This window comes from Pan troglodytes, chromosome 11 (assembly GCF_028858775.2).
Source record: "Pan troglodytes isolate AG18354 chromosome 11, NHGRI_mPanTro3-v2.0_pri, whole genome shotgun sequence".
Lineage (NCBI taxonomy): Eukaryota > Metazoa > Chordata > Mammalia > Primates > Hominidae > Pan > Pan troglodytes.
The window spans coordinates 96,840,924-96,863,698 of NC_072409.2; the positions used below are offsets into that span (position 1 = coordinate 96,840,924).

A 22,775-nucleotide genomic window follows, 5' to 3' on the forward strand; every position below is an offset into this window, starting at 1 on the left:
TATATATTCCTTATTGCTAAGTGGGAATATTGGAATTAGTTAATTCTGCCAGTGACATACAATTTCACAATAGTATTAACAACCTTTTATAGGTTCATGATAACCAGTGAACTGCTAATGAAGACAGCTTCAGGATCAGCCATGATTATTAAGGGTTTAACATTACATATCTGTCTTCTTCAGGACACAAAGATGGGAACTCCCAAAGAAAAAAACGAAGCAATTTCTAAGAAAATACCAGAATTTGAAGTGGAAGATTCTCCATTATCAGATGTTGCAAAGAATACAGAGAGTAGTGCATTTGGAAGGTCTTTGCCAGCTAAAAAAAGTGATCCATTTCAAAAAGAGCAAGATCATCTGGTAGAAGAGGTGAGAAAAGACTGTAATGAGTATACTTAAATATCAGTTATTGGATGGGCACAGTGGCCCATGCCTGTAATCCCAGCACTTGGGGAGGTTTCGGCAAGAGGAACACTTGAGCCCAGAAATTCGAGACCGGCATGGGCAACATGGCGAAACCCATCTCTACAAAAAAATTAAAAAAACAGTTGAGCATGGGGGCATGTCTCTGAAGTCCCAGCTACTTACTGGTGAGGCTGAGGTGGAGGATCACTTAAAGCCCAGGAGACTGAGGCTGCAGTGAGCTGTGTTTGCATCACTGCACTCCAGCCTGAGTGACAGACTGAGACCCTGTTTCAAAAAACAAAATCAAAAACAAATATTTTCTCAATGGTGTTGGGATCCTAAGCGAAATACTGTTAATTATTGATTACCTCGAGTAATATGGGATAAAGAAGGCTACAGATAATAAAAATTATGGTTAAAGCAAAATTGGTCTTCCTCAAAAGTGAGAATAGATTTAATATAAACTTATTTAGCTAATATTACATCTGTGGTTTAGAACCCACTTCCTATTCTTTAAACATTACCTGAAAGTATACAAATGATACATTTGAGAAATTTTGGAGATTAACCATTACATGGTTAGATAAATGTACCCAGTGTTTATACTATATTAAAATACTTTGTCAGTGTTGTTTGTTGCTTAGCTGAGTTTCCTCTTTTTTTTGAATATTAGAACACACTGCAATATCATATCACTATCACTGAGCGTAGGTTTTGTTCTTTTTGCTGTCTAAAATATTTCAGAAGTGATTAGATGCATTGTTGTTCATGAACTTGATTTTCCTAAGCAGCCCCCTCCCTTAACACTATTCTGCTTTTCACTGGTAAGTGACCACACAATACTACCATTGCTCAGCATTACAGAACTCATTTCACTCAAGTTAAATTCTGAAGTTATTTGCTAATGTTATTTTTAATACATGTTTTCCACAACATGCTTTAGCATTGCTTGAATTTGGTTAAGCAGCCAGAAAATCAGTGTTACTTTTTATTCCTGAGACACTGAAAGAAAAATTTGGTTTAGCAGATATTAATTCAGGTATTAGAGTTCCCTCCTTTATTGCATTCCTGATCAAACTAAATGAGCATTGTCCAAATAAGAGAACTGGATGTCAGACACTTTTCTTTTTTCTTTTAAGACAGGGTCTTGTTCTGTCACCCAAGCTGGAGTGCAGTTGTGTAATTATAGCTCACTGTAACTTCGAACTTCTGAGCTCAAGGGATCCTTCCACCTCAGCCTTCCAAACAGCTACGACTATAGGCGTGCACCACTTTGCCTGGCTAAGTTTTTTATTTTTTGTAGAGTTGGGGACTCACTCTTTTGCCCAGGCTGGTCTCGAACCCGTAGCCTGAAGTGATCTTCTAGCTTTGGCCTCCCAAAGTGCTGGGATTACAGGCATGAGCCACCATGCCTGACTGGATGTCAGTTATTTTTCTTGTTTGTAACATGAGGTCTAGTTTCATGGTCCCTAAGTACTTTTAAATCTCTAAAGTTCTATTGTTTCTCTTCGTTGACTCTACACTAAAGTAAAGATGGTTAGTATTTTTTACTTTCCTAATTTTGAAAGGAAAAACACATTTTCTGATTAAAAGAATTTATATTAGCAATGGGATCAGATGGAAGAGGAAAGTCTTAAAATTTCATGAAGCTCTGAAAGTAAAATTAATTTTCTTTAGAGTGTTTATGATAGGGGATATTTAGTGTTTTAATTCCCAGAAGCACTCTGTTTTCTTGAGGGAGAAGCCCTTTTTTTCCATGGGCCAATTTTATTTGTATTTTTAAATTTTATTTATGTTATTTTTTTGAGACGGAGTTTTGCACTTGTTGCCCAGGCTGGGGTGCAATGGCACGATCTTGGCTCACCGCAGCCTCCGCCTCCCGGGTTCAAGCGATTCTCCTGCTGCAGCCTACCGAGTAGCTGGAATTAGAGGCATGCGCCACCATGCCCAGCTAATTTTGTATTTTTAGTAGAGATGGGGTTTCTCCATGTTGTTGGTCAGGCTGGTCTTGAACTCCTGACCTGAAGTGATCCGCCCGTCTCGGCCTCCCAAAGTGCTGGGATTACAGGCGTGAGCCACCATGCCCGGCCTCTTGGGTCAATTTAATTATGGCTTCAAGAAGTTTATTTTTTAGTGATGTTGGGGGCAGAGTTTTTAATTTGCATGTTTTTTCTTTTTCGGTTTTATTGATATTTAATAGCACTATTTTGATATTGGATACTTTTTTAGTTTTAGAATGTACGTATGCTTTTTTCAGTAATGAAGATCTGATAATAGGTTTCTGGTGAAGAGGTATGTTGTCAGAATGATTCTGTTTCTTAATAGAGATGTCACTGTCCAAATTGATTATAATTGAGAAGAGTCTGCTTCCTTTAAAACTAGTCATTTTAGTGAATACAGAGCTGTCAAGCTCACAGTTGTGGCAGACAGCAGCTTAGGTCACTGCACAACCGGAACTGCCTCTAAATCTTCCCAGCATAAAGATTCTTATCTATTCTCTCCTTTATAATGGGCTATCCATTTAAGATGAGGAAATACTTTAGTGTTTCATTTCACTTTACAGGATTGTACCTGGATGGTCTATACAGAGTTGTTTGGGAACTTCTTTGTTGCTTATTTTTGTGTTGTCTGCAATGGGAGGGGCTGCTGACTGTGAAGTGCTTATTATCCTTATCAGGGGTTTTGTTGCATTCTACCAATGGGCTTGGTAATCTTTGCTTTACTTTTTCTTTTCTGTTTTAGGTTGCCAGAGCAGTTTTATCTGATTCACCACAGCTCTCTGAAGGAAAAGAAATAAAATTAGAGGAACTAATTGACTCTCTGGGTTCTAACCCCTTCTTAACAAGGAATCAGATTCCCCGTACTCCAGAAAACTTGAGTAAGTTAATAATGCTTTCTGTTACTTTTTTCTTTCATCGACATAACCACTGTTAGAACCATGGCCTGACAGATCTTTTTAGCTTAGTTGCCAAAGGCTGTTTATTTATGCTGTTGTAATCGACGTACTAAGTGTGGGCATTCTCACATAACAGTCTTTTAGCAGTATTTTGTGCCTTCAGTGTACTCAATATACAGAGATATAAAATTTTGATAATGTACAATTTTGTCTTTGTTGTTATACTTTGCTTTTATCTAGAAAGATCTTATTTGAGCATTAAAAAAAAAAAAATCTCTTGCCTCCTGGTCTGACCTGTGATCTACATATTTATAGAGTACATAGGCTATGTTCTGCCAGTCATCAACCAGAAGCATCAGCCATAAACCATGTGTGCGGAGGTCTTTACCCCTCCCAAATGAGTCAAACTGCCCAATACCTTTTTTCCTATAACCTGTAGTTTGTGTAGGCAAAGTTCTGATATTGGTGTCCTTAGGTAGGCACATCATCTTGGTTGAGTAATTAAATAATTTCTGTTTTGCTGCTGATTTAATTCAGTTTGAACTGAGCCACAGCCTAGCTCAGCAAACTATAGCCTATGAACCAAATTTGGCCCCACCTTGTGTGTTTTTGTATATAAAATTGTATTGAACTTAAGCATATTCATTTGTTGACATTGTTTATGGCTACTTTCATGCTATCATGGCAGAGTTAAGTAGTTGACAGAATGGATGGCCTGCAAAGCCTAAAATATTGCTATCTGGCCCTTATAGAAAATGTTTGCCAAACTGTGGCTTAGATGGACAAGAAAAGGTCTTTTTAATACATGTAATTCATATGTGCTGTGTAAAATTGGATGCATATTTCAGGAACAGCTGTCTTTTTATGTGTTTATTTGTGCGAGCAGTTGGAGATGGGGTTCTTCGATGTTGGGATTTATTATATTGTGGAGGCTTATCATCCAACCAGTACATTTATGGAACACGTACTGAGTCAGGAGCTTTATCTTCAGTGTTAGAAATAAAATGATTCATTGCATGCTCTATGTTTGGGAATGTTAGTAAACTGTGTTTTTCTCCCCTTTAATTAGTAACTGAAATTAGGAGCTCATGGAGAAAAGCTATTGAAATGGAAGAAAACAGAACTAAAGAACCAATTCAAATGGATGCTGAACATAGAGAAGTATTGCCAGAATCATTACCTGTGTTGCACAATCAAAGAGAATTTAGCATGGCTGATTTTCTCTTAGAAACCACTGTATCAGATTTTGGCCAGTCTCATTCGACTGAAGAGAAAGTTATTTCAGATTGCAAGTGTGTGCCTCAGAAACATGTGCTCACCAGTCACATAGATGAACCACCAACACAAAATCAGTCAGATTTCTTAAATAAGAAAGTAATTTGCACGCAAGATTTGGAATGTTTAGCCTTCACCAAGCTTTCAGAAACTAGTCGAATGGAGACATTCTCCCCTGCTGTCGGCAATAGGATAGATGCGATGGGTGGCAGTGAAGAGGAGTTTATGAAAATATTGGACCACTTAGAAGTTTCTTGTAACAAACCTTCCACAAATAAAACTATGTTGTGGAATTCTTTTCAGATATCAAGTGGAATTAGTTCTAAGAGTTTTAAAGATAATGATTTTGGCATATTACACGAAACTCTTCCGGAAGAAGTTGGTCACCTAAGTTTTAATAGTTCCAGTAGTTCAGAGGCCAATTTTAAACTGGAGCCAAATAGTCCTATGCATGGTGGCACTCTTCTAGAAGATGTTGTGGGAGGGAGACAGACTACTCCAGAATCAGACTTTAATTTACAGGCTCTTCGCAGTAGATACGAGGCTCTGAAGAAATCTCTTTCCAAGAAAAGGGAAGAATCTTACCTCTCGAATTCCCAAACACCCGAAAGACACAAACCAGAATTGAGCCCTACTCCCCAAAATGTACAAACAGATGATACGCTTAACTTTTTGGACACCCGTGATTTGCATACTGAGCATATAAAGCCATCTTTACGCATGTCCATCGGTGAAAGAAAACGGTCTCTTTCACCACTAATTAAGTTTTCTCCAGTGGAACAAAGATTGAGAACCACAGTAGCATGTAGTCTTGGAGAACTACCTAATTTAAAGGGTAAGGTTTAAATAGACCTATGCATATTCACCTGTTGAAGTTTTCTCTCAACTTTTGATAAAACCAGTACACAAAGAATGCTGCATGACCTTTATTGTTAATGTGCTCCCTCTTCCTTCATTTAGGATGAGGGGAATGATCCCTCACTGGAAAGGTCCTTTCAGAATCTCTGTTTATGTATATATAGTTACAATTGATTTGAGACAGGGGTGGGAAAAAAAAGCCCCCCCAGTCTGAAGCTTACAGGTTTTATAATACAAATGACTGAAAAGTAAATGTCATCAAAATCTTGCCCAGTGGAAGGTGGTTTTTAAACACTTGAGAAACCCAATTTTAAATATCATCACTATAATGGTGTAATATCTGGGGGTGGGGTGTAGAAATAAAAGAAGCCAGGTCAGTGTATTAGTTTCCTAGGGCTGCCATAACAAAGCACCATCAAGTGGGTGGCTTAGAACAGCAGAAATTTATTGTCTCTGGAGACAGTAAGTTCTAGAGGCTAGATGTCCAAAATCAAGGTGTTGACAGGGCCATGTTCCCTCTGAAGCCACTAGAAGAGGATCCTTCTTTGCCTCTTCTAGCCTCTGGTAGCACCAGGCATTCCTTGGCTTGTGGCAGTGTAATTCTAATCTTTGCCTCCATTGTCACATGGTATTCTTCCCTTGTGTGTGTATTGTCTTATAAGGACACAGTCATATTAGCTAATTAATGGGTCACCCTACTCCAATATGACCTCATCTTACTTAGCTAATTATATCTGTAATGACCATATTTCCAAATAAGGTCACATTCTGAGGTACTGGGGTTAGAACTTCAACATATGTTTTTGGGGGTATTCAGTTCATAACAGTTAGTATTAATAATTATTGAAGCTAGGTGATGGATATATTGAGTTAATCACAGTTCTCTTCACTTTTGTATGTTTGAATGTTTTCCTCATAAAAGGTTAAAAAAATTGCTCTTGTAGCTCATTAAGAGAGATAAGGATCTGGTGATACAGATTCATTACATACTCTGATTTGCCTATAATAGTTATACACTGCCATATTGAAAAGTATTTGGCTGGGCACAGTGGCTCACACCTGCAATCCCAGCACTTTGGGAGTCCAAGATGGGAGGATCACTTGAACCCAGGAGTTCGAGACTAGCCTCAGCAACACAGGGAGACTATGTCTCTACAAAAAATTAAACAATTAGCTGGGCATGTTGGCGCATGCCTGTGATCCCAGGTACACAGGAGGCTGAGGTGGGAGGATTGCTTGGGCCTGGGAGTTTGAGGCTGAAGTGAGCTGCGATCGTGCCACTGCACTCCAGCCTGGGTGACAGAGCAAGACCCTGTCGCAGAAAAAAGAAAAAAAAAAAAGTACTCTGGGAGGAATGTATTGATCTCTGGAGAAAGAGGGTACTTTGTTGAGAATAATAATAATTTTATCATAATCAAGTATTTGCAAAGCTATGAACCTTTTTTGTATTGACTAAAATTTGCTATTGCTTGGAATCTATTCTGTTTATTTTTCTTTGTAATGTTTGCTTATACTTTTTTTAAATCAATTTGCAGAAGACATTTTGAATAAGAGCCTCGATGCAAAAGAACCACCGTCTGACTTGACAAGATGAAGACGTACCCATTTAATATAACTATGATGCACTTAAATTGAAGCTATGCCACAGGATAGAAACTGAATTACAACTTAAATACATGTTGGAAGTGTAACACTGTTTTTCAAGGTTTAAAAAAATTCCTAATGCCTTTTAGCCTTCTTTAATATTTTTAGGTAAGGAAAGTATGTTTGGATTTTTTCTCTTTGTAGGTATATGAGATTGAAATGTGAAGTATTTGGAAAACAAACGTCAAGCAATGGGAAGCCATTTTGATTTCTTGAGTAATCTTGTAAGCATTAAGTGAATGACAAAGTAGTAGTGTAACTTATTTCTTATGTTATAACTTCAGTCAATTAATATAAGGATAAATAGTTTTTGTTGTATGTTCACTAAGTGGTTAATATAATAGCCATTGAATATACTAATCTTTCATCTTAGAGAACTATACAACTTTTATTGTTTCTTAATGGAACATTCTGGCTAACCAGAAAAAGTGAGAAAAGTAGTACCTTGGGATGTGTAGTCAAGATGACAAATTTTAAGACTGGAAAAGCTCTAAACAGGCTTAATGACTCTTCAAGTAGAATGATCCTGAGAAGTGATGTTTGATGGAATAAAGTGCATGTGATGATTAAGTGAAGACTGGGGCAGAATGATTTAAAAAAAGGAAAAAGATGGAAGATGAGTAGACACTTGCAAGGAACACTGTCAAACTATAAATCCATTCAGTGGGTTGTATAACATTTATATTTAGTCTAATTTAGACTTTGATAATTTAATGCTACTTTTATATTTTAACAAAAATATAAATTAAAATTTTCATTAGTCTGTTTTGTTGTTGGGTTTTTTTGTGAGGTACTCCCTGTTGGGGGAAAGGAACAAGGAACAACCATCAAAATCCCCCAGTCCCTACAGAATAGCCTCACAGTAACTTGAGAAAACTGAACTTGGGGTTAAATAACTTGTCACACTTGCAGTCTCCTGCCTCACTCCTTCAGGTGCCCTGCCTGGAAAAAGACTTGTGTCTAGCATCCAAGTGAACACATACTATTGCCCTCTGTGAACCAGGAGGAATGGAACAGGCAATGGAAGGGTGATAGTACCTACAATACCCTTTGTAGACCCCATCTCACTACCATCAAAATCTTGTCCACTAGCCCCCAAAAAACTGGCAAGGAAAGAAGGTGGAGGGGAAATTTATGGAAGTAGATGGCTTAATAGTTATTTCTTTTCATTTATCTTGGGCTGCCTTTCTCTAAGTTGGTTGTCCTGTCCCAGTGTGAAGACCCATCTTTTTGTGAGAAAAGACAAAAGAAAGCACATGTTCTTCTTTGCAATGGAAAAGGAGAAAGAAAAAATCTTCTCCTAAGTTGCTGTTTTCTTTTATTAGTTAATAAAACAAATCAGGGACTATGCAGGTCTATGGGGAAACCTTTAGTCTGCTTTAAGAAAACTCAGTATCTGAAAATCTTAACTTAGCATGTGATGCTGTCTTATCAGCATCTGCAGAAGTGCCAAAGCCACTGCTAGACACTTAATGTGTATTATTTCATTTAATTATATTTTAAATGTGCTTCCTTGGTAATTCTTAAGCTCGAGAAAGAGTTTGAGAACTGCTGCTAGGAAATAGAGATTCACATTTAACCCTGTGGTACTTTTAAGAAGCAGGTACGTTGTTGCATATATACTTGGGTAGAGATTGGTAACTATCTGATAGGGAAGCTGAAGTTGGCCACCCAAGTCTGAGAAACCCTTAATTACTGAGAATCAAAAGAGCAGAATGTCTGTAGACATTTTGGATTTGTAAAAATCACATTGTTGAGTTATACGTGTGATGGGCTGAAAGTTTTTGGCATTCTTTCCTGTTCTTCATATGCCAGTACCATAAACAAAAAGTATCTCAGATCTGTCTCTTTCTTCTCCTAAACCAATGTGATTGCAGCTTTTTGCCTTCAGCCTTTTCCCTATCCAATATCTCCTACATAGTTACCTTTTGATCTTAAGGAACTGTTTTGATTGGGTCACTTCCTTGCCTAAAATTCCATTGATTGTTCATTGTTAATTCTAAAATAGAGTTCAAATTTAAAGGCATGTAAGTTCCCCTGTAACGGATTTCCTCTACTCCCCCTTCCGCTGTAATCTCCCATTTTTTTACTGAAATGCTTCAGTGAGCATGGGTCTTTAGAGGTCTTGATATACAATTTTCCTGAAGCAGGAATACCTTGCTTTCCTCTACTAGTTTACCACAATTACAGCTCTCTTTTAAGCCTCAGAAAAAAATCTCACTTCCGTCTTGAAGTCTTAATCCACGCTTTTTATATCCATGTGCCTGCTCCTTCTCTGAAATCTCCTATGGTATATCTTTTTATTCATTTAATATCCCATGAATTGATTTTATTATATATTTTTTATGGTTGCATGTGGTCTTTCTAGTTATAGCAATATACACCTACATGCATAAATACATATACACCTATGTAAATGTGTGTTGGGAGTATGTATTCATACACATACATATACCCCAAGGCCATGTGTCATCTTTATCAATATTTAAGTTTTGGAATTGTTTTGTTTGCCTCCTATATCATGGAATAAATGGTAAAGAGGGCTAATTTATTACTCTAAGTGTATTTCTTATTACATTAATATCAGACATATAGAATGTACTTTGTTTTACTCACTATTTGTAAGATACAAAGGGATATAAACTGACATACATCAGCTTGAAACCTGAGATAATGCTAAAATGTTCTAATTATTTTAAATGTTTAAAGAGGACAACCATGTAATGTTGCTAAACATGAAAAATGTCATCAAGTGGAATAAAGAATAGCTGAAGTTAACATTTGGGGGAAATTGAACTGAAAACAAAAATACGAGTATTTTGATACCTTTTCTTTACCATGAGACTCTTGACTATGAAGTCAAATTTATCTAAAGGAAAAACAGGAATTCTGGAGACCTGTGTAAAAGCAGACTATTATCTTCCTACTGTGAGAGTACTAAAATTAAAATACGTTTAATGATGTTTTCCTCAATGTAAAAGCATTGAAGTAAATGTTTCTTTTATGTTGCAGATACATAGTTGCCCTAGAGATCACCTTTTTCTTTATGCATTGTGAATAGCAGTCTGCATCCTAAGTTTAAAATATTTGAGAATCCTCTATGGGACTCTCTGTAAATGTTTTAAATACTGTTGTTTTCAATAAATATTTTATACTATCTGGCTCTGGAATTTCCTATGTAATATCAAAAAGAACTATGCCCCTGCAAATCATAAGATGATCACATGTAAAGTTATATTAATAACCTGATCAACAAATTTGAGAGGTTCAGTGATTCAGGTCAACATATTTTGTTACTTCCATTTTAATTACTAGATTTACAGTATATAGTATTTTAAAATGAATTTTTAAGGTTATATATATACTGTCAGTTTTCACATCTGGAGTCTTTATACTAATGTATTGCCAATGGCCCTAATTAGGTAATTTTTATAAATTACACCTGAATAGCTTCTTACTCTTCATGAGTAGCGTCATCCACATCTGCTGCTAGAAAGGGTTTAATAAACATTAAATAATTTTATAAAGCCTTAGAAATTCTAAAGCCCTATCACTTAGGTTTACTGTCCATACAAAGATAGCACCTCGGGTGTAAAATGAAAGGCTTAGAGTTCATCACAGGTCTCTTTGCTCTAAAATACTTAGATTTCTTTTCAAACAATCCTTAAGGCAGCTATTGCTGGAAGTGGAATGGGACATTTTAGATCTGTTTGTCCATTTTACTACACCACATTGCCAATCCAAATTAGGAACCTCAGAATCCTTCCTTAAAAGTAGGTGATCTAAGAATCTGTTTCAGTATTATCCAATTTCTAGAGAAATACAAATGGGAAAGTGATCTTGCCCAAAATGAGTGAAACCCTATTCCTTGAAGGAGGTCACTTAGCTTCCTGGGCTTCAGCTTACCCACTATGTAAATTTGGAATTATATGAAGGAATAATCTACATTTAAAAAGCTAGGACCCATCAGTGCTGATCTGTGCAAGTTATAAGAACAAAAAAAATTGCCGGGTGCAGTGGCTTATGGCTGTAATCCGGCACTGTGGGAGGCTGAGATGGGCGGATCACTTGAGGTCGGGAGTTCCAGACCAGCCTGGCCAAAGTGGTGAAACCCCGTCTCTACTAAAAAATACCAAAAATGAGCTGGGCGTGGTGGCACATGCCTGTAGTCCCAGCTACTTGGGAGGCTGAGGCAGGAGAATGGCTTGAACCTGGGAGGCGGAGGTTGCAGTGAGATAGCGCAATTGCACTCAAGCCTGGGCAACAGAGCAGACTCCGTCTCAAACAAACAAACCAAAAATAAATAAAAAGCTATGACTCTTATGGTTAACTTTTCAATGGAAGTAATGGGGTGTAATGATTAGGAGAGTCAGTAGTCAGATTGCCTGGGTTTAGCTGTATGACCTTAATAAGATCATAGTTTGCTCATCTGCTAAAATAGCGATCAAAGTAACCTACCACATAGGTTGTGAGGATTCAGTAAGATAAATGCACAAGTGCTTAAGAACACCTGACATTTAGTAAGGGATCAAATATTCAAATAGGTTTCATATCCAGTAATTTGGGGAAGAATGGCTCAGTAGGTAGTAATGGTAGTTAACAGAGTATGCTATGCGCTAGGCACCATTCCTAAATACTTACCATGTTGAATTTAATCCTTTTAAACATCCTATCAAGTGGTTTTTTATTGTTGTTTTTGAGATAGGGTCTTGCTTTGTCACCCAAACTGGAGGGCAGTGACACAATTATGCCTCACTGCAGCCTCTACCTCCTGGACTCAAGCAATCCTCTCTCCTCAGCCTCCCAAGTAGCTAGGACTGTAGGCACGCACCACTATGCCTAGCTAATGAAAAAAAATTTTTTTTTTGTAGAGAGAGGGTCTCTATATTGCCCAGGCTGGTCTCGAACTCCTGATCTCAGGTGATCCTCCCACTTCAGCCTTCCAAAGTGCTGGAATTACAGGTGTGAGCCACCACGCCTGGCTATAAAGTAGTATTCTGACCCACATTTTACCAATGAGGAAACAAGTGTAATGAAATTAAGTATTTGCCCATGTTCACAGAGCTAGTAAGTGAAGGGACCAGAATACTAACTCAGGTGGTCTAGCTTCAGTCCATAGCATAAGCGCTTCTACAGCTGTTACCAAACGTCACTAAAGTGCTGGGGGCTAAATTCACAGAATCAAATTTGCCAGTCAAGCAATACTTGTGGGCAGTCAGAATTTTTAGATTTACATAGTAAGCACTTTCAAGTTATTTCAAATAAGGCCATGTTTTAAATTGCTAACACGTTTATTCATGAATGAAGCCAAGAAGAATTTATAAATGCATTTTAATACCTTGCTGATAAAATAGTAACATTCCGTCTTTGCAATCTGATACGGAATACAGGAAGATACTGGTAAAGGCTTTGATGTGCATATCTATCATAACCAGGTAATGAGAACACACACGAACCACCTACTTTAGTGTTACACCATACCAACTTCTCAGAAAGGCCAGCTTCAAGCTCTACTGGGTAGCTGAGTAAATAGCGTCCAATGTTTAAAGACTGGGGAAGCGGGGAGAAAGATGAAAGAAGTAAGCAGCACACACTTCAAAGCCCACTTTTAAGCACACGACATTATGAATATTAAAAATAAAGGATGCAAACAAAAAAGGCAATTCAGCATTTTCCGAAAGAGCATTTGGCAATATTCAACGCATAAGGAGACTGTGCTTGGGGCCATCCACTCTCTCCAGCTTCTCAAAGTGTTTCCGGGCATTGCGAATGTTGATCAGAGTGGCCGCAGAAGGGATCGACGGATCTGACATGACCACCATCACGTACGTATTTGAGGTGAAGATGTCGATGAAAGCAGCGAAGTTGGAATTCCTAACTTCCATGCTCTGGAAGGAAGCGGCCAATTTACTGCAGCTCAGCTTGAACTGTTTGATGATGTTGCTGATCTTCTCAAACCGGTGGACGTCGCGCTGCTCTTTGCACTGGTAGTGGGAAATAACCAAGAATGTAGCTCTTTCGAACAGCAGAACTTCATCGGCCTCAATGATTTGGGCAAAATTCCTGAGGTTCATCTCCAGCTGCTGAACGTTGGGAATCAGCTGGTAGACGATGCTGGACCAGGCTTTGTAGAGCGTCTCATCCCAGATGGACGTTCGAAAACAAGCACACTCCAGCGGGCGAGACAGACGCCTCAGGTCTTCCTCTCGCTCTTTAAAAATCAGGTCACGCTGATCCTCCTGAACCAGATCCATTTTGTGCACCAGGCAGAAGATTTTGGCGTCAGGAGAGTTCTGGAGGATGGCCTCCAGACACGACTGGTAATAATGCATGTCCTTTTCCAGTTCGCGGCTCTCCACGTCAAACACGTAAATCAAAACTTCCACGTTACGGAAGATATTGTCTCGCTGGCTGGTGAAGTAATTTTCCATGAAGGTGTCCTGACCGCCACAGTCCCACAGGTTCAGCACCAGGTTCCCTAGGAATCGGACGTGGGAGTGCTCCACGTCAATGGTGGCCCCCAGGCGCCGGGTGTCGCGAGCAATGTAATTGGCGAAGATTATCGACCTCATGCTGGTCTTCCCCGACCCGCTCTTCCCCATCAGCAGCACCTTTTTCTTCATGGCTGTATTTGGCATCACCCGCCGGGGCACCGCGGACTGGGCCTGAGGGCGCGGCCTACACGCAGCGCCGAGGGAGGGGTCGGGGGCTGCCGGGGACTCGCAGGCCGCGCCTCGCTCCGCTCCGCCGCGCAGCTGGGCAGGCAGGAGAGTCGAGAGCGCGAACCCGGGGCTGGAGAGGCCGCGGACGGGCTGGCTCTTACTCAGATGGGAGCGCCCGCGGCTGTCAGTGGCAACGGCTCGGGAGTTACGCTCGCTTTCCGGAGAGGGAGCCGCTGCGTCCCCGCCACCACCCACTTCCGGCGGCGATCTCGCGAGAGCTCCCTCGCTCCGCCCTCCGTGCCCGACGAGCCTTGAAAAGCCGCTGCTCTAATGAAACCTAACCGGGGCGGCGTGAGCCCTAAGATGGAAGGGAAGCTCGAGGACTTCGGTCTTTTGTTCTGTTGCAGCTGGGTTTGCGGTTGCTAGGGGTACGTGTGTGGTTGGCCGGGGGAAATGCTGCCCTCTCGTGGCCAAAAAAAGCCCCAACCACCACCGCCACCGCAACTGGCTTTAGGAGCGAGGTGTGTCGGGCCGGTTTCCGCAGGGGCAGCCGACTGGTGAAGTGGAGGGAAAGCCTAACTTCCCAGTCCGCTTAGGCCTCCCCAGCTTGCCCGGCCCAGTGAGTACAAGGGCAGGGCAGATGGAGACTGTGCAGGCGCGGAAAGTGAGACTTGTAGACAAGCGATTGCCCGTTGCTGCGCAGCTAGGTAATAGCAAGTCCCTCCTAGGAGACATCCTGGCTTCCAGTGGGTGCTTTTAATTTCTTTCTCACATCTGCTTTTCCGTAATCTCAGACTTTAGAATTTATAATTAGAATTCCAAAGCTCGAGGAAATGATAATGTGGAATCCCATGCATTAGTTCCATCCTCACAGTAACCCTGTGAATTAATAACCCTATTTTCAAGTTAGGGAATCAAAGGTTAGAGAGGTTAAGTCACTTGACCAAGTTACACAGATACTAAATGATGAAATGGAATTTGGTTTTAGACAGTCTTGCTGCGGTCTATTTGCCTAACAATAGGCTACCCTGTGCCCCTCTCAAAGCATAATATAATTCTGCTCTTGGTCTTCAAGTAGTTGAGTGAATCAGTGTCGCCAGTATCGTTCATACAGAATGAATGAGAGTCATCAGGATACTGAAGCCTCTGTATCTACCTTAAAGTCCTTTTTTTTTCTTTTGAGACGGAGTCTCACTCTGTTACCCAGGCTGGAGTGCAGTGGCGCGATCTCAGCTCACTGCAACCTACGCCTCCTGAGTTCAAGCGATTCTCCTGCCTCAGCCCCCCAAATAGCTGGGATTGTGGGCACCTGCCACCACGCCCGGCTAATTTTCGTATTTTTAGTGGAGACGGGGTTTCACTATGTTGGCCAGGCTGGTCTGGAACTCCTGACCTCAAGCCAGCCACCTGCCTCGGCCTCCCAAAGTATGGGATTATAGGCGTGAGCCACCGTGCCTGGCCTAAAGCCCTTATCAAAGTGTATAGTGTACTGTACAAATTCAGGTATTCCATTCTTTCATTTATTCAAAAAATATTTTAATTCCTACTGTTAACGTGTGCAGTAAAAGAAGTTCAAAAATGGCCTTTGCTGTAGTTTATGGAAATCATAGAGTGAAATTCCGTAATGCAATATAGTATGTGGAAAATCTCCTCTCAATGTATTCAATTTCATCTCCTTGGTGATACCTCTTCTGGAGCCTTCTTATCTGATCGCCTTTCACCACCATTCTGGGGTTTCCCTTCCCCGTTCTTTCGAGTTGGGTATTCTTTTTCCTGATTTCACATCTTCTCATTTTTGGCTCATTTGGTGGAACACATGTTCCAATAGTTTCCAGATAAAAAGTATGAGGAGAGTAAAAATTTCAAGACATTGGATGTCTGAAAATTTCTTTGTTTTTACCCTCACACTTGATTGGTTGGACACAATTTTTCCTCAGAGTCTTGGAGGCATTGCTCTGTTGCTCCATCGTCTTTTAGCAGCCAGTAGTCTGATGCCTGCTTCTTGGTTTTGATCTATTCTTTCCTCTCTAAAAACATATTCGAAATTTTCTTATTCTAGTGTTCTGAAACTTAATGATAATTGGCATTGTTGAGCCCAAATTTGCATTGTACTGGACTCTCCAATGTGTCTTTTAATTTGGAAACCATGCCCTTGAATTCTAAACAATGTTCTTGAATTGTTTGATGATGTATTTCCTCTATTCTGTCATGTGAATACTCCTAAGGTCTGGATATCACATTTTATGGAGTCTCCTCTAATGTATTTTTTTTCTTTTTTTTTTGGAAACAGGGTCTCACTCTGTTGCCCATGCTAGAGTGTAGTTGCACGATCTTGGCTCACTGCAACCTCCACCTCCCGGGTTCAAGAGATTCTCCTGCCTCAGCCTTCCAAGTAGCTGAGACTACAGGCCTCCACCACCATGCCTGGCTAAGTTTTATTTTTGTTTTTGTTTTTGTTTTGAGATGGAGTCTTGCTCAGTAGCCTAGGCCGGAGTGCAGTGGCACTATCTCGGCTTACTGCAACCTCCGCCTCCCAGATTCAAGCCATTCTCCTGGCTCAGCCTCCCGAGTAGCTGGTATTACAGATGCCTGCCACCATGCCTGGCTAATTTTTGTATTTTTAGTAGAGAGGGGGTTTCACCATGTTGGCCAGGCTGGTCTCAAACTGCTGGTCTTAAGTGATCTGCCCGCCTCAGCTTCCCAAAGTGCTGGGGTTACAGGCATGCGCCACTGCGCCTGGCCTTCTTTTCTTTTAAAAAATTTTTTTAAATTTATTTTTAGAGACAGGATCTTTCTCTGTCAACCAGGCTGGAGTGCAGTGGTGAGATCATAGCTCATTGCAGCCACCACCTCCTCGGCTCAAGGGATCCTCACATGCCAGCCTCCCAAGTAGCTAGGATTATAGGTGTGTGCCACTATGCTTAATTTTTTTTTTTTTTTTTTTTCTGAGACGAAGTTTTGCTCTTGTTGCCCAGGCTGGAGTGCAATGGCATGATCTCAGCTCACCACAACCTCCGCCTGCCGGGTTCAAGCGATCCTTCTGCATCAGCCTCCCAAGTAGCTGGGATTGCAGGCATGTGCCACCTTGTCTGGCTAATTTTGTATTTTTAGTAGAGATGGGGTTTCTCCTTTCTCCATGTTGGTCAGGCTGGTCTCGAACTGCCGACCTCAGGTGATCTGCCCGCCTCGGCCTCCCAAAGTGCTGGGATTACACGCGTGAGCCACCGCACCTGGCCTGCCTAATTTTTAAATATTTTTTTGGTAACCCTTTCTTATTTTCTATTTCTGTCTTTTTGTTCTACTTTCCAGGAGATTTTTCTCATCCTAATTTTCCAACTCTTTGGAGTTTTAAATTTTAATATCATATTTTTAATTTCCACAGGCTGTTCTAATTGTTCTTTTTAAAAACATAAAATTATTTTCTTGGATTAAATATCTTCTTTTATCTCTCTGAGGATAATAGTAACATTAAGAAAAAGTTTTTATCCCGTTTAGTCTTGGTTTCTTCCAAGTTTCTTTTGTTTGTATGTTCTCCTTTTTTTTTTTTTTTATTTTTTTGAGACGGAGTTTCATTCTTGTTGCCCAGGCGCAACGGCGCAATCTCTGCTCACCGCAACCTCCGCCTCCCAGGTTCAAGTGATTCTCCTGCCTCAGCCTTCTCCAGTAGCTGGGATTACAGGCATGCGCCCCCAGGCCCGGCTGTTTTTGTATTTTTAGTAGATACGGGGTTTCTCCATGTTGGTGAGCCACCGCGCCCGGCAGTAAAAGAAGTTCAAAAATGGCCTTTGCTGTAGTTTATGGAAATCATAGAGCATATTCATGTTAGAAACTTTCCTTATTTGTTCAGTGATCATTGGTTGTCTGCTCCTATTTAAAGTTATTTAAAAACCCGTGGGTAGCATTGAAGACTATCAGGTTCATTAAAATGACTGGGCCATTTCTTTGAAGAAAGTCTTGCCGCCTGCCACATTTAGATCTGTGCTCTTTGGCTGGTTAGATTCTCCCAGGATTCTTCTACTGGGATGGGGTGTGTATAAGCCTGATTAATAGCATTCTGGTTACTAAGTGGGAGAAGAAAGCTAGGTTGCTAATATTCAGTTTATAGGCCAGCTTAATCCTGTTTACAATATGGTACTCCAGTCCTCAGTGTCTCTGGTGTTTCCCTAGTCCAGAGACCCCCTGTTTTACTCTTTGCAGGGAATAAAAACTGCTAGTCTTAGATGAGAGACGGACAATTGCCCAGCTATGTGAAATTGTGAGGGGATCTGTAAGTCTAATTGCATCTTAAAGAGCTCTTCAAACAATCCCTCCTTTTTAGTGCAGTCTCTGCTCTCACTGATGCTACCGATTCTTGAACCATTTGGAGGTTCTGTGGTAAAAATGTTGCTCCTTGGCTTTCCCTACTACTGGCTAAGGATTCAGCTTTCGTTTTTTTTTGAAACGGAGTCTCACACTCCCACCCGGGCTGGAGTGCAGTGGCGCCATCTCGGCTCACTGCAAGCTCCGCCTCCCGGGTTCACGCCATTCTCCTGCCTCAGCCTTCCAAGTAGCTGGGACTACAGGCGCCTGCCACCACGCCCAGCTAATTTTTTTGTATTTTTAGTAGAGACGGGGTTTCACCGTGTTAGCCAGGATGGTCTCGATCTTCTGACCTTGTGATCTGCCGCCTCAGCCTCCCAAAGTGCTGGGATTACAGGCGTGAGCTACCGCGCCCGCCGGATTCAGCTTTCTTGAGTCAGCTAAGTCACTTACCATTCTTGCTTGTGCATTCCTGCTTCCAAAAATTTTGATTTTATGATCTCTTACCCCATTTTTTGTTCTTGCCATCTCATCCTATTTGTCTCATGTTTGTGGGATTCTGGAGAAAGATAAATGCGTGTGTTCAATCTGCCAGCTTTCTTGGAAATAGGAGAGATCTTAATCTAAAATGCTCCAATGGAATAATGATAATTTTATAGTAAGTAATACCGAAAGGGAATTGAAAAGTTTTTTTTGTTTTTAATTTTTGTGGGTACATAGTAGGTGTATATATTTATGAGGTACATGAGATACTTTGATACAGGCATGCAAGGCATAATAATCACATCATGGTAAATGGGGTATGCATCCCCTCAAGCATTTATCGTTTGTGTTGCAAACAATCCAGTTGTTTTTTTTTTTTAAGACAGAGTCTCACTCCATTGCCCAGGCTGGAGTGCAGTGGCGTGACACACTGCAGCCTCTACCTCCCGGGTTCAAGTGATTCTCCTGCCTCAGCCTCCCAAGTAGCTGGTATTACAGGCACCCGCCACAAAACCTGGCTAATTTTTGTATTTTTAGTAGAGACAGGGTTTCACCATGTTGGCCAGGCTGGTCTCGAACTCCCGATCTCAGGTGATCCGCCTGCCTCAGCCTCCCAAAATGCTGGGATTATAGGCGTGAGTCACTGTGCCAGGCTCAATTATACTCTTTTAGTTATTTTTGAATGTACAATGAAATTATTGACTATAATTATCCTGTTGTGCTATCAAATACTAGGTCTTTTTTTTTTTCGAGACAGGGTCTTACTCTGTCTCCCAGGCTGCACTCCCAGGCTGGAGTGCAGTGTTGTGATCACTGCTCACCGCAGCTTCCACCTCCTGGGCTCAAGCAATCCTCCCACATCAGTGCCCCCGAGTAGCTGGGACTACAGTTACGCACTACCATGCCTGGCTAATTTTTGTATTTTTTGTAGAGACAGGATCCCACTATGTTGCCCAGATTGCTCTTGAATTCCCGGGCTCAAGTGATCTGCCTGCCTTGGCCTCCCAAAGTGCTCCAATTACAGGTGTGAGCCAGCATGCCTGGCCCCTACTAGGTCTTACTCATTCTTTCTAACTACTTTTTGTACCCATTAACCATCTCCACCTCCCCCTTAACCCCCCTGTTATCCTTCCCAGCCTCTGGTAACCATTTTTCTGCTCTCTGTGTCTGTGAGTTCAATTGTTTTAATTTTCAGCTCCCACAAATAAGTGAGAACATGCAGAGTTTGTCTTTCTGTGCCTGGCTTATTTCACTTAACATAATGACCTCCAGTTCCATCCATGTTGTTGCAAATGACAGGATCTCATTCTTTTTTTTTGTGGCTAAATAGTGTATATATACCACATTTTCTTTTTTGGGGGGACAGGGTTTTGCTCTGTTGCTCAGGCTGGAGTGTAGTGGTGCAGTCTTGGTTCACTGCAACCTCTGCCTCTCAGGCTCAAGTGATCCTCCCACCTCAGCCTCCTGAGTAGCTGGGACTACAGGTGTGTACCACCATGCCTGACTAATTTTTGTATTTTTTGTAGAGACAGGGTTTTGCTATATTTCCCAGCCTGGTCTCAAACTCCCGGGCTCAAGTGATCCTCCCGCCTTGGCCTCACAAAGTGCGGGTATTATAGGCATCAACCACTGCACCTGGCCACATTTTCTTTCTTTCTTTCTCTTTATGAGGCAGAGTTTTGCTCTTGTTGCCCAGTCTGGAGTACAGTGGCGTAATCTCAGCTCAACACAACCTCTGCCTCCCCGGTTCAAGCGATTCTCCTGCCTCAGCCTCCCGAGTAGCCGGGATTACAGGCATGCACCACCATGCCTGGCTAATTTTGCATTCTTAGTAGGGACGGGGTTTCTCCATGTTGGTCAGGCTGGTTTTGAATTCCCAACCTCTGGTGATCCGCCTGCCTTGGCCTCCCAAAGTGCTGGGATTACAGGTGTGAGCCACTGCACCTGGCCCACATTTTCTATATCTATTTATCTGTTAATAGACACTTAGATTGCTTCCAAATCTTGGCTATTGTGAACAGTGCTGCAACAAACATAGGAGTGCAGCTATCTCTTTGATATACTGATTCCCTTTCTTTTGGGTATATACCCAGCAGTGGGATTGCTGAATCGTATGATAGTACCATTTTTAGCTTTTTAAGGAACTTCTAAACTGTTCCCCATAGTGGTTGTAATAATTTACATTTCCACCAACAGTGTACAGCGGTTCCCTTTTCCCCACATCCTTGCCAGCATTTGTTATTGCCCATCATTTGGATAAAAGCCATTTTAACTGGGGTGACATGATATCTCATTGTCATTTTGATTTGCATTTCTCTGATGATCCATGATTTTGAGCACTTTTTTATATGCCTGTTTGCCATTTGTATGTCGTCTTTTGAGAAATGTCTATTCAGATCTTTGCCCATTAAAAAATTTAGATTATTAGATTTTTTTCCCATAGAGTTGTTTGAGCTCCTTATATATTCTGATTAATTTTTTATCAGATGGGTAGTTTGCAAATATTATCTCCCATTCGGTGGGTTGTCTCTTTGATTTGTTGATTGTTTCTATTGCTGTGTAGAAGCTTTTTAACTTGATATGATCCCATGTGTCCATTTTTACTTTGGTTGCCTGTGCTTGTGGGGTATAACTCAAGAAGTTTTTGTCCAGACCAATGTTCTGGAGAGTTTTCCAATGTTTTCTTGTAATAGTTTCATGGTTTGAGGTCTTAGATTTAAGTCTTCAATCCATTTTGACTTTATTTTTGTATATGGCAAGAGATAGGGGTCTAGTTTCCTTCTTCTGCATGTGGATATTCAGTTTTTCCAGCACTATTTATTGAAGAGACTGTTTTTACCCCATGCATGTTCTTGGCACCTGTGTTGAAATGAGTTAACTGTAGATGTATAGATTTGTTTCTGCTTTTTCTTTTCTGTTCTATTGGTCTATGTGTCTGTTTTTATGCTAGTACCATGCTGTTTTGGTTACCATAACTCTGTAGTATAACTGGAGGTCAGGTAATGTGATTCCTCCAATTTTGTTCTTTTTGCTCAGGATAGCTTTGGCTATTCTCAATCTTTTGTGGTTCCATATACATTTTAGGATTGTTTTTTCTATTTCTGTGCAGAATGTTATTGGTACTTTCATAAGGATTTCATTAAATCTGTAGATTGCTTTGGGTAGCGTGGACATTTTAACAAAATTGATTTTTCCAATCCATGTACATGGAATATTTTTCCACTTTTTTGTGTCCTCTTCAGTTTCTTTCATCAGTGTTTTATAGTTTTCATTGTAGAGCTCTTTCACTTCCATGGTTAACTAAATTCTTAGGTATTTAATTTTATTTGTGTCTATTGTAAATGGGATTACTTTTTTTTTTTTTTCAGATTGTTCACTGTTGGCAGGTAGAAGTGCTCCTGATTTTCGTATGTGGGTTTTGTATCCTGCAATGTTACTGAATTTGTTGATCAATTCTAATAGTTTTTTGGTGGAGCCTTTAGGTTTTTCCAAATATAAGAACATATCATCTGCAAACAACGATAATTTGGCTTTTTTTTTTTCCAATTTGGATGCCCTTTATTCTGAAAGGGAATTTTTGCAAGATTTTTTTAATGCTTTATTGAGGTATAATTTTAATTCTATAAAATTCATTTATTGTACGTAAGTATATAGTTCTGTTACCACCACTCAATTTTAGAGTATTTCCACCATCCCCAAAAGTTCCCTTGTCCCTGTTTGTATTTGATCTCTGCTTCTACCCTGAGACCCAGGCAACTGCTGGTCTGCTTTCTGTCTGTATAGGTTTACCTTCTTGAGAAACTTCATATAAGTGGAATTGTATAATATATAGTTTTATGTCCTCTTTCTTTCTCTCTCTCTCTTTTTTTTTCTTCTTTTTTTGGAGAAAGAATCTCACTCTGTTGCCCAGGCTGGAATGCAGTGGCGCCATCTTGGCTCACTGCAACCTCTGCTTCCTGGGTTCAAGTGATTCTCATGCCTCAGCCTCCCAAGTAGCTAGGATTACAGGTGCGTGCCACTATGCTTGGCTAATTTTTTGTATTTTTAGTAGAGGCGGGGTTTTGTAATGTCAGCCGGGCTGGTCTCGAACTCCTGGCCTCAAGTGATCCATGTGCCTCAGCCTCCCAGAGACACTGTGCTCAGCCCTTTTTGTTTTTAAAAACATTTTCTAACATCTTTAATCAAATTTCACCCATGCTAAATGAGTCGTGTTAGGTGCTTGACTTCCCCAAATGCTCATGTGTCAGGAGGGT

General features: G+C 40.7%; 2 protein-coding genes across 4 annotated transcripts in view; one reads left to right on the forward strand and one right to left on the reverse strand.

Moving 5' to 3' along the window:
* The window catches only part of HAUS6 (HAUS augmin like complex subunit 6), a 48,191-nt gene extending 40,347 nt beyond the window's left edge, over window positions 1-7,844 (forward strand). For all 3 annotated transcript variants that reach the window (XM_009456365.4, XM_063788709.1, XM_054658740.2), the window contains 4 exons: window positions 184-369; window positions 3,148-3,283; window positions 4,371-5,411; window positions 6,970-7,844. In XM_009456365.4, coding sequence (XP_009454640.1) covers window positions 184-369; window positions 3,148-3,283; window positions 4,371-5,411; window positions 6,970-7,028 — 1,422 coding nt within the window. In that variant the 3' untranslated portion in view covers window positions 7,029-7,844. The remainder of the gene's footprint in view (window positions 1-183; window positions 370-3,147; window positions 3,284-4,370; window positions 5,412-6,969) is intronic.
* A 4,548-nt stretch (window positions 7,845-12,392) lies between these two features.
* On the reverse strand, window positions 12,393-14,526 carry RRAGA (Ras related GTP binding A). The gene has a single exon (XM_528488.8). The coding sequence runs from the start codon at window positions 13,714-13,716 to the stop codon at window positions 12,775-12,777; it is 942 nt and encodes a 313-aa protein (XP_528488.3). The 5' UTR covers window positions 13,717-14,526; the 3' UTR covers window positions 12,393-12,774.
* Between the last annotated feature and the right edge of the window lie 8,249 nt (window positions 14,527-22,775).

Excerpts from the sequence above, each read along its gene's own strand:
- RRAGA (XM_528488.8), bottom strand. The coding sequence starts at position 13,716 with ATGCCAAATACAGCCATGAAGAAAAAGGTGCTGCTGATGGGGAAGAGC.